The sequence below is a fragment of the Mytilus californianus genome, unplaced genomic scaffold (assembly GCF_021869535.1).
Source record: "Mytilus californianus isolate M0D057914Y unplaced genomic scaffold, xbMytCali1.0.p SCAF_6, whole genome shotgun sequence".
In the NCBI taxonomy this organism is placed as follows: Eukaryota; Metazoa; Mollusca; class Bivalvia; order Mytilida; family Mytilidae; genus Mytilus; species Mytilus californianus.
Genome location: NW_026262712.1, coordinates 97,154,315 through 97,172,699, shown reverse-complemented (window position 1 = coordinate 97,172,699; position 18,385 = coordinate 97,154,315). Strand labels below are relative to the sequence as shown.

At 33.0% G+C, this 18,385-nt stretch overlaps 1 protein-coding gene across 1 annotated transcript in view; it reads right to left on the bottom strand.

Moving 5' to 3' along the window:
• Positions 1-18,336, bottom strand: part of LOC127706680 (uncharacterized) — a 64,952-nt gene extending 46,616 nt beyond the window's left edge. The window contains exons 1-10 of the mRNA XM_052211338.1: positions 18,288-18,336; positions 15,527-15,694; positions 12,384-12,530; positions 9,656-9,769; positions 8,706-8,870; positions 8,176-8,250; positions 4,925-5,151; positions 4,372-4,527; positions 2,324-2,465; positions 939-1,239 (exon numbers count right to left, since the gene is read on the bottom strand). Coding sequence (XP_052067298.1) covers positions 939-1,239; positions 2,324-2,465; positions 4,372-4,527; positions 4,925-5,151; positions 8,176-8,250; positions 8,706-8,870; positions 9,656-9,769; positions 12,384-12,530; positions 15,527-15,694; positions 18,288-18,336 — 1,544 coding nt within the window. The remainder of the gene's footprint in view (positions 1-938; positions 1,240-2,323; positions 2,466-4,371; positions 4,528-4,924; positions 5,152-8,175; positions 8,251-8,705; positions 8,871-9,655; positions 9,770-12,383; positions 12,531-15,526; positions 15,695-18,287) is intronic.
• Between the last annotated feature and the right edge of the window lie 49 nt (positions 18,337-18,385).

The window sequence follows — 18,385 nt, the reverse complement described above, 5'->3', positions numbered from 1 at the left end:
AACTGACTATAACATAATGAGTCCATGTCAGACCAAAATAATATTGTCTGTCATGACCATTGAATCATTTCTTTACAAATTTTGTTATATTCAAAGCAGTTGAAAGTTCTCTTTCCAAGAAAGGAAAGTAATAGAACAAACAGCGTATGGCAATTAATACCATCTTAATTTAGTAAGCCCATATGTAGCTTAGAAACAAACATGCTATTCTCTCTTTATTTGACGCACTTATTTAAAGTGTTGAATCTCTTAGTTAAGGCCGGTAATCGAAATATATTTCCTTAGATAGAATTTTCTTATACTTTGCGAAAATGTAGATTTTACCATTCTTTTTTTCAAAAATGAAATAAAAAGTATGGATCACCGTGCTATTTTTCAAGCTACAAGTTCTGAAAAATTACCCAATTTTTCAAAAGATATTTCATGTAAAAACACTTTTCGTGAATAGAAAAAAAATCTATAAAATAGAATTTTGAAATAAAATACGAGAAGATACGTTTCATAATATGCTTTATGAAAATAAAACGAAAAAATGGTGTCACCGATCTTGTTTTCTTGCCAGAAGTAAAAAACGAAAATTTCTTTAACATTCATTTACAGAATTTTTACTATAAGAGTTACCTCCCCTATATAGCTAATTCGAAAATTGATTCGAAAAAAACCAACTATTTGGTATTCGTTAAAACAGTGTTATAACTGCAATAAATCACTTATTTTTCATTATTTGAATAAACAGTCTAATACGTCAACTGTCAATCTGTCTCAACATTTGCAGATTTAAGCACAGAACTAGACCAATTGTTTACTGCTATTTTACAATCATAGATGCCGGTATACAGTTAATCTACCTTCTAATGCCGTATTTAGAAGTAATAAAATCGGTCTTGCATGTAGTGGTAACTTTAATAATCATCTAATTGATCAATTGTTATACTTACGTCATTTCAGAAAAATCTTCAACACTATGAACACTTATATTAACCCAGTCACCTTTGGTCAACCATAAATTTTCTATAATTGGAGGACTGACATCTCTGTACACCAACAAAGATTCCATATTGGATTCTCTAAGGACATCAAAAGCTTGAACTGTTACATTTAACCTATCCCCATCCCCCCAGTCTACTGATAGACTGACTGACTGGTCCTTCAACTGATTAGCAGGAAGGGATGTAAACATCTGAGACTTTTTTAATGTAGGGTCATGAACTTCATAAGCTATTTGGAAATCAACAATACCTGAAATAAATGGCTCAATGTAATTTTATACAATTTCTTATACTTAACGTTTGTATAATAAATTCACATATGTTGTTTCACTCTCATTGTCTCTGAAGTTCACTTAATGTTATTTTAGCAGGTGAAGTCTCTTAAATCAGTGAGTCATACCTCAAGACAAGAGAGCATTGTCTGAAATCTTTAAGGTAATCAACCAGGCCAGAAAATATATTTATGATATCTGGCCTTCTATAGGCAATAATGGAAACTTAGATTCCCTCTGTGAACATTGCATAAAGGGGCAAATGTTTCTCAAAGGTCTCTTAACAAATGTTTTCAAGATTTTGAATTAGATGTTAATCCCTTTTTAACAGCAACAAAAATCAAAGTACAAATAGTTTACGCCGCCGCTGCCGACGGATTGTAAGTCCCATGTCTCGCATTTCGTCGCAGGCGAGACAAAATTTATGTAAAGCATCATTTAATCTGCATTAGAATGTTTTTTGGAGGCCAAAGCATTCAGCATAATGGTTCTTCCTAGTGTCTTCTTTTATCATTTTTCAATTTTGACATTTCTTTCTCGTTAATATTAGAACATGATATGCACATGTGCAACCCATCTCCAACTAAGGGTCAAATGAAAGTTTGCATGAAAATGTACTCAAATGCAGTGAAATTATTGGCTTGCAATACAATAATATGTTAGCGATGTCATGTGCTTGGGCTTATTTTTGCAAAATTGAACTTAAATGGCTGCTAATGGTTAATCATTATTTCAATATTCTGTTTGAATAAGATGAAAATAGTATTTTAATTTTTGTTTAAATCGTAGCTAATGCACCTTAATTTCTTTTTTTAATAATCTATAATTAAAATCAATCAATACATTTACCATACGTATTTTGAATTTCTGCACTTGTTCTGTTTCCATAGATATCTTCATATATTGGATCAGCTCTAGCGGGCAAAGATAGAACAGAATTAAGCCAACTAGTGTCACTATGGTTATGTCGTATATTCTGAAATCTCCCCGGCCAAATTATTTTTACCGAAGGTGTGTCTTCAATTACCCACAGATATGATGTGTCTTTTGAAGCTGTCACACATTTCATATCATCACCATATAACGAAACAACTGATTCATCATCAAAGAAAAAAATTCCTCGACCAGTTTTGGAATTCCCTGCTTTATCAAAAGCTGAAAGATGGATGGTATACACTCCTGGTTCTGTGAGTGTAACTGTAGCCTGTAAAATAAACAATGAAATAGTATTCATAGCAAAGATGGAGGGTATATAGCCCTTGCTCTGGAAATGATAAATATATGACTATATTATTAAATATTTAAAGCATTTATAAAGTTCATTTAACTCCTTAAAAATAATATTTTTATAGATTTGTTTATTAAACACCTTTAAACCAACCATTTGATTGTGTACTTATAATCTCCTAGATGATTTTTTCCCTTTAAATAAGCAAACCAATTTACTCAGCTGTGGTTTTCAGAGAGACGATTTGGTACATATGAATATCGTTGAACTGGATTCCAATTACCAAAAGTATCACCAACAAATTCTAATAAACAAATCCAGATTACCAAATATAAATTTTGTTAAAAATTGGAATATAATGAAACTACTAACAAATGAAAATAAGCCTGGATTCAATATTCTCCCAATTGGTGACAGTATGCGTCATGTTGTCGTCAGATGCCAGTCAGTTGTTATTGTTTTAATGCGTAAAAGCCCTGGGCAGGAAAGGAAAATAATTGTCACCTGATTTTGAAAGGGTTGCTATAGAATTGTTTAGGAATGGAGAAAACATTTAGTACAATATCTGGCATTATCAGAAGATTTCATGACGCTGAGACAATAGAGAATCGTCCGAGATCAGGGAAGCCTCGAGCCATACCGGCAGCTGGAACAAATTGTAAAACAAGATCGAAGAACACCACTTGCCGACATAACTGCGTAGTTTAAAGAACAAAGGGATGTTCAAGTGTCTAAACGTACTGTACGACGACGTTTGAGGGATCATGGATTGTCTCCGGGAGTGTACCGAATTGAGTCGCAAGTGTGTGTCGGACATATAACAGACGCGTATATGTGTGGAAGAAGAGAAGGGGAGGCTGGAGACGGGACTTAGTACAAAGTAGAAGTGACCAAAAATTCAGCGTTATGGTGTGGGAATGTACCTGTAATCAAGATGTTGGAACACTTACGAAGGTTAAGGGATAAATTAATGCAAATAAGTCTATCAACAATCTGGCCCGTTATTGTTAGACACTTCCCTGATAATTTCATCTTTTCCAGGATGACAATGCGCCGGTGGATAGGGTTCGTTCAACAAAAGCTTATATAGCTAAAAATTAGGAGTTTACCAGCACAATCGCCTTATTGGAATATTATTGAAAATGTACTGTTGTATATCAAAAGAAAACTTCAGGTTCGGGTATAAAGAAAAAATCAAACGATGAACTGTACAGGAAAGTTTTTCGGATCTGGCAAAGTATCAATTAAATTACTTTTGAAGTTTGTATGACTCAATTCCTAGAAGAATTCTTCATGTTATTAGATTAAAGGGACACTTCATGAAGTATTAAAGGTAAGGTTTTGTTTTACATTTATATCTTTATCTATTGCATAAAACGAGTTTCATTTATGGTACAGTCGACTGTCAGTTCACAGGGCAGCCATATTTAACGAATACTTTTGGCCACCCTCTGTATGCTCTGTCGGTTATATCCATTTATTTATAAGTTGGAATTAAGTAATTAAGTAATTTTTGACACTCTATTTGACCACAAGATCTGAATTAAATGTTGATTTTCCTAACAAATATTTACTAATTATTTCTAAAAATACTCAGTGCACTAATGTGAAAATATCATTAAGAACCCAGATTTATACTCCTTTATCCCCAAATATTACAATAAAAAAGTGTCACACAGCATCAAAATGCTAAAAGCCACAGAGATTTGTGGAATTATTTGTATGCACTTATCAAAATCATGTAATAGAAAAAAGTGTAGAACCAGTGATCCAGGTTTTGCCCAAATACAAATCTATGGTAATTTTTTTGTTCATATGTATTCTATTCTGTGGAATAAGTAACTCAGGTATATATATATAGCTGCAACAAGTTGATACTTACAGAAGTTGTACCATTAGGTAAAGTACCACTCCCTTTACTACTAGCACCATCCATCAACCCAGCTCCATTGTGAACCAAGTCAAACAGCTGATATTGGAAATGTGATATCCCTGACATTTTATCAGACCATCCGCCCCAGCAAAATGTTATAACTGGCTGAAATTGTATAGCATTAGTTATAAATCATTCATTTCTTCACCTATTTATCTTGATATATTCAATCTTGGGTAAAATGTAAAATTGGTCGTTACGTTTTAGAGATCTAAAAAGTGTTTTAAAGCGGCTCAATTATTATCATAGGTCTTATTAAAGTAAACCACTATTGTGTATTATTTGAGCCAAGTATAATAATAAGAAAATATCATGCAATAGTTTGTCTTTCTCTTATCTAATCTTTCTCTTATCTAATGAATGAACACATTTGCATCTTAACCATGTCCTTGTTTTTATATTGTACTCGGTTTTTGACATTTTCAAATTTAATATTAAAAGATTTTTGATTAATGTTAGCATCCTTAGTAGACCAAGTTTGTAATAACCGTGAAATACTTACATTATTTGTTATATCTGACTGTACAGAAACAAAGGGAGGACAAGCTGTTCCCGACGCCACAGAGCAGTGATATGGTAGTTCTAGGTCCCAATGGTACTCAAAATCTCTAGTGGTTGTCTGTCCTTGATAAAAGTATTGGTTTATGACATCTACATTTCTGTTGAAATGTGCATCACGATCTTGTACCTTAACAAACCCTCCATTTGTTGCAGATACAGTGTATATAACTCTGGAATAAACATAAGTACAGTCAAGAGTCACAGCGCTGAAAAGGGTGTCTAATAGTATGTCTTCAATAAATAATATACAATCCAATTTGTCACTTTTGATAAGCGTCAGAGACAATTTACTTGTCAGAAAGGTAAAAACACTTGTCAAAATTTTTATTATTGACTTAAAAATGCCAAATATTTTCATTTTGAGAAGTATAGTGTTGGTGGTTGGTATGGTTTGTAAATCTGTCCTATAATTTGGGTGATTCCTGTTATCCTTTTTATGTAATATTTCCAGGAGAAAGTTTGTTTTAATTGAATATGCGATCTTTTTAATTTTCTTCTATATACCTGTAGATCATCATAATCAGTTTTTGAAAACAACAGTTGTGATAATAGATAGACTTGATGATTCCTTATTAAACCAACAAAAATAGATAGATATGATTGATGTTCTATAATATATGTAAGCACACTAATCATATTTTGATTATCTAATTTGTAAATATCAAGAAAAATATCCAGCAAGTAGAAATTAAGGGACTAGTAAATATAAATGAATTTTTCGATGTGGTGCATGAGGCCGTATTTTAACAATTGATTAAAAACAAGTGTTCATGAGAGATTCTGCATTTCTATTTAGTTGTATTAGTTATTCTCTACTTGTCCAACTTGACAACTGCTTCGAAGCTCTTGGTTGTCAGATTTTCTGGTTTTAATTTGTCCTGGGCAATCTGACCCCTGTCAATGTCGAACGCTGCTCCTCATTTCTTTTATTTGTATCAGTGTCGTAACAAAAGGTGCTGCATCAAAATTCTTGTGAGCAGTAAACAGGAGGGTGGGGATTCTATCAATTTGCATTGTAAAATTGACATTAAACACTGCAGTGTATTAAAAAAAGATCATAAAATACTAAGGTACACTTAATATTTTGAATAGATTTATTGCATTTGTCAATTAGCTAGTAAGATAAACTCAAAGATTCATGCACAATGATTTACTTTCTGCAACATATGGTTTTTTTTTATAAATAAAATGGTTTCCTTGACAGGCATGTTTGTGAACAGTCACTTTTAGCAAAATGATAAGCCGAGTATAAATAGGTGTTTATTAATTATTTGATATTGGCACTAGTAAACAATGTTTGATCTGAACAATTCTTAAAAGTACAGTCATTTTCAGTGAGCCTGTATCATGATAGCGGGAAGACACCCACAGGGGCAATACCCACATCAAATTTAAGATCAAAACATTATTACATTAACTGATTCAGGCTGTTATTAGAAAATTGATGTAAGAGTGGTTTACACAGTGAATGAGAAGTTAAGGTGATTGGAAGATTATTTTAATACCACCACTTTGTGTAGAGTCCTACCTGTTCTAAGCAAGTTGAATTTTATTCAGAGCAACTAAAACAAAACATCTCCTTTTATAAAGCAATAGGCAAAACCTTTGGTTTTTAAATACTAAACTTTTAACAGTATCTCGTATTTTCCACTGATTATTCGATTTTCGATTCGCACAAGAAACGTTTATGTAAAACATGTTAAGCTAAAATATTCCTGAGAGAAACAAAATGAAATTAGAAAACTAGTAGCAGCTAATCCGAAAAATAAGACATTAATTTGATGTGGCTTAATTGGTAATTTATACAATCCCGTCCCCGTTACCTCGAATGTGACCTACTTAATTAGACTGATCACCGGATGTGTACTTACACGAGCAACACGACGGGTACCACATGTGAAGAAGGGTCTGCTTACCCTCCCGTAGCACATGAGATCACCACCAGTTTTTGGTGGGGTTCGTGTTACTCAGTCTTTAGTTTTCTATAATGGTTTACTTTTACAAATTGTGACTTGGATGGAGAGTTGTCTCATTGGCACTCATACCACATCTTCTTATATCTATTCTATGTTGTGTTTTTGTACGGCTGTTTGTCTTTTTGTCTTTTTCTTTTTAGCCATGGCGTTGTCAATATAAAAAGGAAGATTTGGTATGATTGCCGATGAGACAACTCTCCATAAGAGACCAAATGACACAGAAATTAACAACTATAGGTCACCGTACGGCCTTCAATAAAGAGTAAAGCCCATACCGCACAGTCAGCTATAAAAAACCCCGAAATGACAATGTAAAACAATTCAAACGAGAAAACTAACGGCCTTATTCATGTACAAAAAATGAACAAAAAACAAATATGTAACACATAAACAAACGACAACCACTGAATTACAGGCTCCTGACTTGGGACAGGCACATACATACAGAATGTGGCGGGGTTAAACGTGTTAGCGGGATAACAACCCTCCCCCTAACCTGGGACAGTGGTGTAACAGTACAACATAAGAACGAAATATAAAAATCAGTTGAAAGAGGTTTAACTCATCAGATGGATAAAAATACAAATACTACAACTACAAGTGGACGTGACCGGGTACTTGTACATCTAAACAACAAAAAGACACTAAGTACAGATCTGAGAGTACTCGCAGTTATTGACAGCTAGTTCAAAGCCACTAACAACTAATAAAAAAATCATGCATCTAAGACTAAATTATCAATCCGTACAGATCCTACATCCAATGGATTTAGTGTAAAGACGTCATAAACAGTCAGAGAAAAACATGACCTTGTGCAATGCCAAGATACAGATATCGACAGATTGTAGATCCATGAATGTGTATATGTATATAACAATAATATTTAGTTTGCTTTTAATTTACTGATAAAAAAATCAATATCAGTACCAATAAAAACAATATTTAATGGTATAATTACAGATTGAATTGGTAACCTTTTACAATAAGTAGATTTAAAGGATCGATAAGTTTACCAGTTTATTGTCGACTTATGAGTTTGAATGTCCGTTTGGTATCTTTCGCCTCTCCTCTAAAATATTTCTTCTTTTTGTTTATCATTTTAATTTTTCACCTACCCAATTAAAGTTTTAAGCATTTGATTTTTTTCATACTTTGGTAACGTACTTATCCATATGTTTAAAAGGCAGCCAGCTACTTATGTCAAAGGACTGATTACACATCAGTTTATCAATTGGATCATATTTACTCAGTGGTTGACAAAACTGTTTCCTAGTGTCGATTAATGAACCCCCTGAAAAAGATAAAAATATTGTATACTATACAACTGAAAGATAGGATAACATTTAATATATCGCTTTCTTTTAGTATTCTATTTTCCAGTATGTATAATCAGAAGCTTTAATGGAATTTTAAACATTTTTTTCGTAAAAGTACTTCATGGCTCAAAAACATCTTTTGTAAAACCTGTTATCATTGCACATAATTTGGTACCAAAGCCTTCAATCAAAAATATCATCAAGGAACAGAATATTCAAAAATACTCTTCTTATTCAAGAACTATGTGTATCCAGTATTGTACAATCTTTAATTATTTTCTGAAAAATGAAAGGATTTCAAAAAATTTGGTAATTTATAAAAGTTTGTAAAAGTTTTCAACAAAAATCAATATTCTAATTGCAGAAAATACTAATTAACCATTCTAACTCTAAAGTGAGGGAGGAATGCTGTGAAAATAAGGTACCATACCTCTATATAAAGCCAATGATGTCTTCATCTCTACTAAACCAACTTTAAAATCCCTGACATAATGGTCTCCATCAAGTCCAACATTTGGCTGTAAATATTTAGCTGACATTACAGCCTCAACCAAACTAAACATGATAAAGTTGCTCCAGACAATTGGATGTCCATCTGTGATATAATTTGGGTTATTTGCTATCTTAATCATTTTTTGAGCGCTTTCATAAAATTGACCATGATTCAGCAATATAAGTGGTGCTTCATCAACTGAAAAAGGTGAGAATGACAATTGATAAGGCCAAAGTAAAAATGGGCATTTCCTCCTACTCGACTATCTCTTTTGGATATAGAGAGATATATATGAATTATATCATTGCTAGATAAAATATAAACAATAAGAATAACATAGTCATGGTGTTTTGTTACATCCCCCTTTATATGAACTATATCATTGCTAGATAAAATATTTAACCCTTATTTATGATTAGCCTCTCCTGTATAAATACTGAAAATTCAGAAATTATTGCGAGGTTTTTTATTGATGCTAATCATGAAACTGGGTGAGTATCGCAATAAAAAGAAGACGAATCATAATATCTGATTCATATATCTGTATGCAGCTTCTCCTTCAATTGCAATAATTAATCTCAAATTGTGGTTGGTCTTGTCAAAATCACAATAATAGGTGCTTGTCATAATTTCTGAATTTACAGAATACAATTTCATCTAATGATTTTGTGTCAGCCAAAATTCCTTTATTTGATTAGCATAGCAAGTAACCAGAACCACATGCAAGTACATTGTATCATGTTTTGCTTCCCGATGTTCAAAACAAATATTTATGACAGAATACACTTTCAGTCTGTTACTAGACTTCGTGAAACTATGACTTGGAGCAGAAACCTAAATAACTACTCCTAAAATTACCAAGTTTGAATGATTATATATTTACTTACTATTTTCACAATGTGTACCAGAGAAATTGTCTGCACACTGGCAATGAGCAGCTAATCCATCTACACATGTCCCTGGGTAACACCTGGTACTATCTGTTCTCCAGGAACAGGACTCTGTAAAATAAAATTAACCATAGAATATTCAGTACCTCAAACACATCTTCTTTTTATTGTTTACAGGTGCAGACCACTAAAAAAAAATTTTTTTATAATTCCTAGTTTTGATTTGTATAAGTAAAGATAAGTAAACTCATTATTGATACCAGGCTTAAAATTTTAAACGCCAGACGCGCGTTTCGTCTACAAAAGACACTTTGGTGACGCTCGAATAAAAAAAAAGTTAAAAAGTCCGAATAAAGTATGAAGTTGAAAAGCATTGAAGACCCACAATTACGAATGATTTAGCCCAAGTATACCTAAGGTTATATATTCCTGGATTTGAAAATCCTTAGTATTGTGAAAAATTCAAAGTTTAAAATAATGTCATGTACATATATGGTATCCATGTTGTATAAAGTTTAGATATATTTCATAACAGGATAGCACATCCTCATTTTTACAGAGATGTTGTATACCGAGCCCAGAAATTTAGATATGATCCAGGTAAACTTATCGATCCTTTAAATAAACTTATTCTAAAAGATTACAAATTCAACACTATAATTAGATCTTTGAATATTGTTTTTATTGGTATTAATATTGATTTTGTTATCAGTAAATTGAAATCAAACTAAATATTATTTTTATATACGTATGCACATTCATTGCTCTACAATCTGTTGATACCTGTATCTTGGCATTGCACAAGGTCATGTTTTTCTCTGACTGTTAATGACGCCTTTACACTAAATCAATTGGATGTTGGATGTTGGATCTGTACTGATTGATTTTTTAGTCTTAGATGCATATTTTTTTTTAATTTGTTGTTATTGGCTTTGAACTAGCTGTCAGTAACCGCGAGTACTCTCAGATCTGTACTTAGTGTCTTTTTGTTGTGGAGATGTATAAGTACCTGCCACGTCCACTCTGTGTTTTTGTTACATGTATTTCTGCTTTGAAAGAGGGACGAAAGATACCAGAGGGACAGTCAAACGCATAGATCGAAAACAAACTGACAACGCCATGGCCAAAATTAAAAAGACAAACAGACAAATAATAGTACAGATGACACAACATAGAAAACCAAAGACTAAGCAACACGAACCCCACCAAAAACTGGGGGTGATCTCAGGTGCTCCGGTAGGGTAAGCAGATCCTGCTCCACATGTGGCACCCGTCGTGTTGCTTATGTTATTACAAATCCGGTAAATAGTCTAATTCGGTAAGTCACATTCGTGAAAAGGGAGGGTATTGTAGTTACGACATAAGGAACATATCCGATATCATCTGTGAAATGGTTATTCCATAACGGTCAACCAACTCGTGATGGCGTCCGTAATATTTACGAAGGGATGACTTCAACTTCACCATTTGGAACTCTTGGTTTAATAGCTTCCTTGTGAGCAGCAATCTTCTATCAAGGAAATCATGATAGGAAACACAAGCCCGGGAATATCGTATCTATTGGGAGATATATACTCCGTATGCAGGCGCTGCTGGAATGTTGCTACATAGAAATGGAAAGTTAACAATTGGGAAGCTGAAATCATCTCTTTTGTCGTAAAGTTTTGTTTTCAACCGACCCTCATTGTCAATTTCTAGATGTAAGTCAAGATATGAGGGAGACTTAACTGTATCTGTAGTATCCTTTATCTCTAGTTCGATGGGATAGATTCGTTCAACATAGTCACCAAATTTTGTATTATTTAGTGAGAGAACATCGTCTATACAGCGAAACGTAGAGTTAAAGGATATTGCTAACTTCTTATCTTTCTTCCTAAGAAGTTCCTGTATGAAGTCAGCCTCATAATAATAAAGAAACAAGTCAGCAAGAAGAGGGGCACAATTGGTTCCCATTGGAATTCCGACAGTCTGTTGAAAAACACGTACTCCAAACGTAACAAATATGTTGTAAATCAAGAAATCAAGCATCTTGATAATGTCAGTTTCAGAGAATTTTTTGTTTGAATCAGAGTGATTCTTTATAAAGTAGGATTTATCCCTCCCCAAGACAAGATACTTGTATCTACTTTCGCCATTCTTTTTAATGAAACAAAGTAATACCAACTCTTTCAATTTGTCTTTTAGTTTGGAATGGGGAATACTTGTGTATAGTGTAGAAATGTCAAATGTTTTTATACTATTGCAAGATGAGAGAGTCTTAGATTGTATGTACTCTAAAAGATCTTTGGAATTTTTTGATCTGATGAGTTAAGCCCTTTTCAACTGATTTTTATAGTTCGTTCTTATGTTGTACTGTAACACCACTGTCCAAAATTAGGAGAGGGTTGAATCGCCTTCAAATTAGTTTAACCCCGTCACATTCTGTATGTGACTTTCCCAAGTCAGGATCCTGTAATTCAGTGGTTGTCGTTTGTTGCTGTATATCATATTTATTTTTCGTTCATTATTTTGTACATATAACCGGCCGTTAGTTTTCTCGTTTAGATTGTTTTACATTATTCATTTCGGGGCCTTTTATAGCTGACTATGCGGTATGGGTTTTACTGATTGTTGAAGGCCGTACGTTGACCTATAGTTGTTAATTTCTAAGTCATTTTGTCTCTTGTTGAGAGTTGTCTCATTGGCAATCATACCAAATCTTCTTATTTTTATATTCATCTCTTACTTTGACAAGATTTTCTGCTATCTACCTCTCCAGTATATGCTTTCCAGTATGGACGTTCTGCTATCTCTCCATCACACCAGACACAAAGCAGATTTTGGTTGTTATCAGTACACCTTCTATGCAAGCAGTTATCAATCTTTCCACACACTAAAAGGAGAAAGCATGAAACGCAGGTACACTATTTGACAATCGTTTAATAGATCTTTTTAATAAACTACTATCTATTGTTTAGTGAATTCAATTCAATTCAATTCTGTTGTAGGATAAATCAATCGTTGTAGGATTTTTACTATCATATGTAATCAATTCATTTAATTTATTCAATAAACCCTTAGTCTTAAAGTTGATTAAATTAAGATCGTTTAAGAGGTGATCAAATTAAATCAACTGTTTCGTCAGGTTTTATAGGGTCACGATCGTATCGATCGTATTAAATCGTTACAATCGTTAAAGAGTTGATCGATTCAACCAACTATCTGTTTTACTTTTAAAGGATCGCAATCCAATCGTTACGGTCTTTTTAGAGTTGAGCAATTCAATCAACTACCTGTTCAGGTTTTCATGTGTCACAATCGTATCAATCGTTACGATCGATCGTTTAAGAGTAGATAAATTAAATCAACTATCTCTTCACGTATTATATACACACGATCGTATCAATCGCATTAATCGTTACGGTAGTTCATTAATTGATAAACTTAATCAATTGTCTCTTCTTGTTTTTAAAGGTCACGATAGTATCGATCATATTCAATCGCTGGGAAGGTTTAAGAATTGATCAATTCAAAGAACTTTGTCATCTGGGTTTCAAGGGATTACGATCGTATTGCTCGTATTCAATCGTTTCGATCGGCTAAGACTTGATCAATTCAATCAACTGTTTCATCTGGTTTTTAAGGATCACAATCCTATCACTCTTAAATCACACAAAAAAATCTTTCTTCCTATAAGTAACACCATAACGATCAGGTTAAATCAACGGTTATATAAAGACAAACGAATCTTGTAATATATTTTTTAAAAAGGTACAGGAATACATGTTTGTAAGTAGTAAGTAAAATTGTAACCAAACATTTCTATTGAGTTGACTGAATTAATATTTGTTAACTGTATTTATCATAACGATCGAGGATTTGCAGTTCTAATTGAGTTGCTATTTGATTATCAATCATATCTTTCGTACCGATCGCGATCAAGGGTTTGCTATTCAGATTGAGTTCATTGAATTTATATTTGGTAATCAATCGTGATCAATCGTATCTATCGTAACGATCGATGGTTTGCACTTTTATTGAGTAGATATCTGTTAACATATCGCGATCAATCGTAGGTTTTTCAATTTTAATTGGGTTGATTGTGTTGATATTTGATAATCAATCGTGATCAATCGAATATATCGTAACGACTGAGTGTTTGTAATTTCATTCAGTTGATCAAGTTGATTTTTGGTAGTCAATCGTGACCAGTCGTATCTATTATAACGATCGATTGTTTGGATTTTTTGTTGAGTTGATTGAGTCGATCTGTAGTTATCAATTGTGATCAATCGTATTAAATATTTACCGATTGTTTAACGGCTGATCAATTCAATCAACTGTCTCGTCTGGTGTTCATGGGTATCGATCGTATTTAATCGTTAAGATCTTTTAAGAGTTGATCAGGTACAGTAAAAACCAAATTTCTGTCTTTCTCTTAGTGGCAACATAACGATAAATGTCAATGCATTGGTTATGTGAAGACAAACGAATCTTGTTATATATTTTCAAAAAAGGTACAAGAATGACTTTATGAAAGTGAAATTGTAAAACTGCATTTGCTGCCGAACATCATTGACATGAATGGGTTAATATGTATTAATCAATCTTGTTCAATTGTATCTATCGTACCGATCAAGGGTTTGTTATTTAATTGAGTTGATTGAATTGATATCTGATAACCAATCGAATCTATCGTACCGATTGTGGGTTTGTAATTTTTATTGAGATGATTAAGTTGATATTTGTTATCAATTGTATTTTTTGTAACGATCGATGAGTTGCACTTTTACTGAGTTGATCGAGTTGACATCGGTAATTATATCGTGATCAATCTTATATATCGTAACTATCGTTGACTTAAAATTTCTATTGAGTTGATTGGGTTGATATTTGATAATCAATCGTATCTATCGTCACGGTCGAGGGTTTCCAATTTTTATTGAGTTGATTGAGTTGATTTTTGGTAATCAATCGTTATCAATCGAATCTATCGTCACGGTCGAGGGTTTGCAATTTTTCTTCAGTTGATTGAATTGATTGGTGGTTATCAATTGTGATCAATCGTATCCAAGACAAATATTGAATACACAGTTTCATTTGGACAATTTTAAGTCTCGGTCTATTTCAGAAAATTAATTCTAACATAACTTTTGATTTTTTAACCCTGTATACCAACATTCCCCATGTGAAATTATAAAATTGTTTTGAATAAACATTGAATGACAAAATTTCTTCTTATGTGACGTTTACATTTTCTGACGTCAGACACGCGAAGCAATGAACGTGGTTTTAAATTTGATAGATGCTTTTGTGCTTTTTTGTAAATAATTGTTTCTTTTGATATTGTAACACAGTGATGACTGCTGTACCCATATTTTGACTATTTTATTTATAATGTCTGTTTTGTTCACGTATCGTTGTAAATATAACGGAATTTGATAAGACTGTCGTACAAGTGAGAGGTTTAGCGCTATAAAATCAGGTTCAATCCACCATTTTCTACATTTGAAAATGCCTGTACCAAGTCAGGAATATGACAGTTGTTGTACATTTGTTTGATGTGTTTTGTCATTTGATTTTGCCATGTGATTAGGAATTTTCCGATTGAATTTTCCTCGGAGTTCAGTATTTTTGTGATTTTACTTTTTTTTTGTTTCGTTAAAACTGCAAACATCATTCAAATTCCAACTGTATCTTTTGGTCAGTATAAAACGTTTTCCAGAACCTTTAATACAATGTTATAAGACATATATTGAACTGGACTCCATTACAAACTACAATAAAAAATGCATACTTTGCTCTAAAAGATATTGCAATCCTACTTATATAAAATGAAACATTACTAAAATCCAACAATTGTATCCATAGTTACTGACAAGTACTTACTGTAACAGTATTTATCTCCTCCATAGAAGCCATCGTTACAGCCACTACACACGTCAACAGCAGTACATGTACCGGTACCCTGTCGTATATTTCCTGCTCGTGTGATCTGCACATCATCAGTGTATAGTTTATCACATGCTGCTGGGTTCCCTTTTCGATCACAGTGAGCTTAAAATGATGTGTATATACATACATGAATTTCTTATTACTAATTTTTATTTCAATGGGTAATTGATTATGATATAAAGTACTAATAAATACTCCAATCCAAGCATTTTTTCTATATATATGCAAATTCTGTCATGAATACTGCTTATATATAGTTTTTGTTACAATCAGCAAAATCTATAACTTAAGCATAGATCAGGCCGTCAGTTTTGTCATTTTGAATTGTTTCATATTTTGTTATGTCTGGGTCTTTTAAAGCTTACTGTATGTCCGAGAGAGATGTTTCGATTATTGATCAGAATAGAACATAGATCAATTATCGAACATTTGCAATTAATAGATTATAATTGCAATAATTGCTAATCCAATAAACATGTCAAAGTAAAAATAATGTATAAAATGTTAGTTTTTATGAAAACCAGTTGAAACCTCTATGTAAATATAAGGAATACCTTCAAACGGCTATTTAATATCTATTTAGTGCATATACAATATTGTGATGTACAGTAGTCTGCATTAATAAATTTATATGTTTGGGGAACTAATTCAATAGTATACAATATATGACATTGAACAAGTATTTCATAGGAAAGTGTGGTACTAAATGCTTTGCCTACATTACTTGCATATAAGTAATATCCGATAACCAAAAATCGAATCTGAGCAAGCTGTCTGATTTTTCTGATTAAACAATTATAATTTTCAAGCCGATTCCCAATACTACTTTACAATACTGTAGGGGTATTACTCTTTGTTGAAGGTCATAAAGAGTCATATCGTTGCTAATAGCCTTGTTCTTTTTGGTCTTTGGTGGATAATTGTCTCATTGGAAATCATAACACATTTCATAATTTAAATATGCTTGTTTATTACCCTCCTTGTCAAATTTGTCAATTGCACAAGTTTGCACAATGCTTCCTTGTTTCTATATGAGCCCATAGACGACGGGCAATGTCCTAATTACATCATAGGTCTGTCATGATTTTTAAAATATTTTTTTTGGCTTATCTACAAAATCCAGGAAAAATACATGTTTTATACAAAACTGATCTTAATTTACACAATTTCAAATAACTGGCGTAACGTCCAAAAGTCAATAAAATGTAAGATTCAGAGCCAGATGGAACTACTGGTGTTACAGTTCAAAACTGTTGCTCTATAACACTTACAGTTTAACCATTTGATTCAGAACATTTTAGACACATAGATAAATTAACTTTCTTTTTAGTCAGTAATAACAAAATTTATAGGTTATTTTGTAGAAGTTAAATTAAACATTAGCATTAGTTTTGTTTTCTATGATATTCAATAGTGATATCCGAAATTAGCTTCAGACTCTTATAGCTAGTGCTTATTGATGTATTCTACAGTTTCATACTTACTATAGAATGCAACAATTAGACTATCACTGTGAGAGAAGTCTTGGTGTATTTTACAATTTAATACTTACGACAGCATGCAACAGTCAGACTATCACTGCGAGAGAAGTCGTGTTGCATTCTACAATTTGATACTTACAATTGCATGCAACAGTCAGACTATCGCTGTGAAAGACGTCTTGGTGTATTCTACAATTTAATACTTACGATAACATGCAACAGTCAGACTATCATTGTGAGAGAAGTCTTGGTGTATTCTACAATTTGATACTTACGATCAAATGCAACAGTCAGACTATCGCTGTGAGAGAAGTCGTGATTTGATACTTACGATAGTATGCAACAGTCAGACTATCGCTGTGAGAGAAGTCGTGTCGTATTCTAGAATTTGATACTTACGATAGCATGCAACAGTCAGACTATCGCTGTGAAAGAAGTCTTGGTGTATTCTACAATTTTATACTTACGATAGCATGCAACAGTCAGACTATCATTGTGAGAGAAGTCTTGGTGTATTCTACAATTTGATACTTACTATCAAAGACAACAGTCAGACTATCGCTGTGAGAGAAGTCGTGTTGTATTCTACAATTTCATACTTACGATCAAATGCAACAGTCAGACTATCGCTGTGAGAGAAGTCGTGTTGTATTCTAAAATTTCATACTTACGATCAAATGCAACAGTCAGACTATCGCTGTGAAAGAAGTCTTGGTGTATTCTACAATTTAATACTTACGATAGCATGCAACAGTCAGACTATCATTGTGAGAGAAGTCTTGGTGTATTCTACAATTTGATACTTACTATTAAGACAACAGTCAGACTATCGCTGTGAGAGAAGTCGTGTTGTATTCTACAATTTCATACTTACGAGAAAATGCAATAGTCAGACTATCGCTGTGAGAGAAGTCTTGGTGTATTCTACAATTTGATACTTACGATAGCATGCAACAGTCAAACTATCGCTGTGAGAGAAGTCTTGGTGTATTCTACAATTTTATACTTACGATAGCATGCAACAGTCTGACTCTCACTGTGGGAGAAGTCTTGGTGTATTCTACAATTTGATATTTACGATCACATGCAACAGTCAGACTATCGCTGTGAGAGAAGTCGTGTTGTATTCTGAAGTTTGATACTCACAATCACACGCAACAGTTAGACTCTAACTGTGAGATAAGTTTTGGTGTATTCTACAATTTGTAATTTACGATCACATGCAACAGTCAGACTATCGCTGTGAGAGAAGTCGTGTTGCATTCTACAAGTTGATACTTACGATAGCACGCAACAGTCAGACTATTGCTGT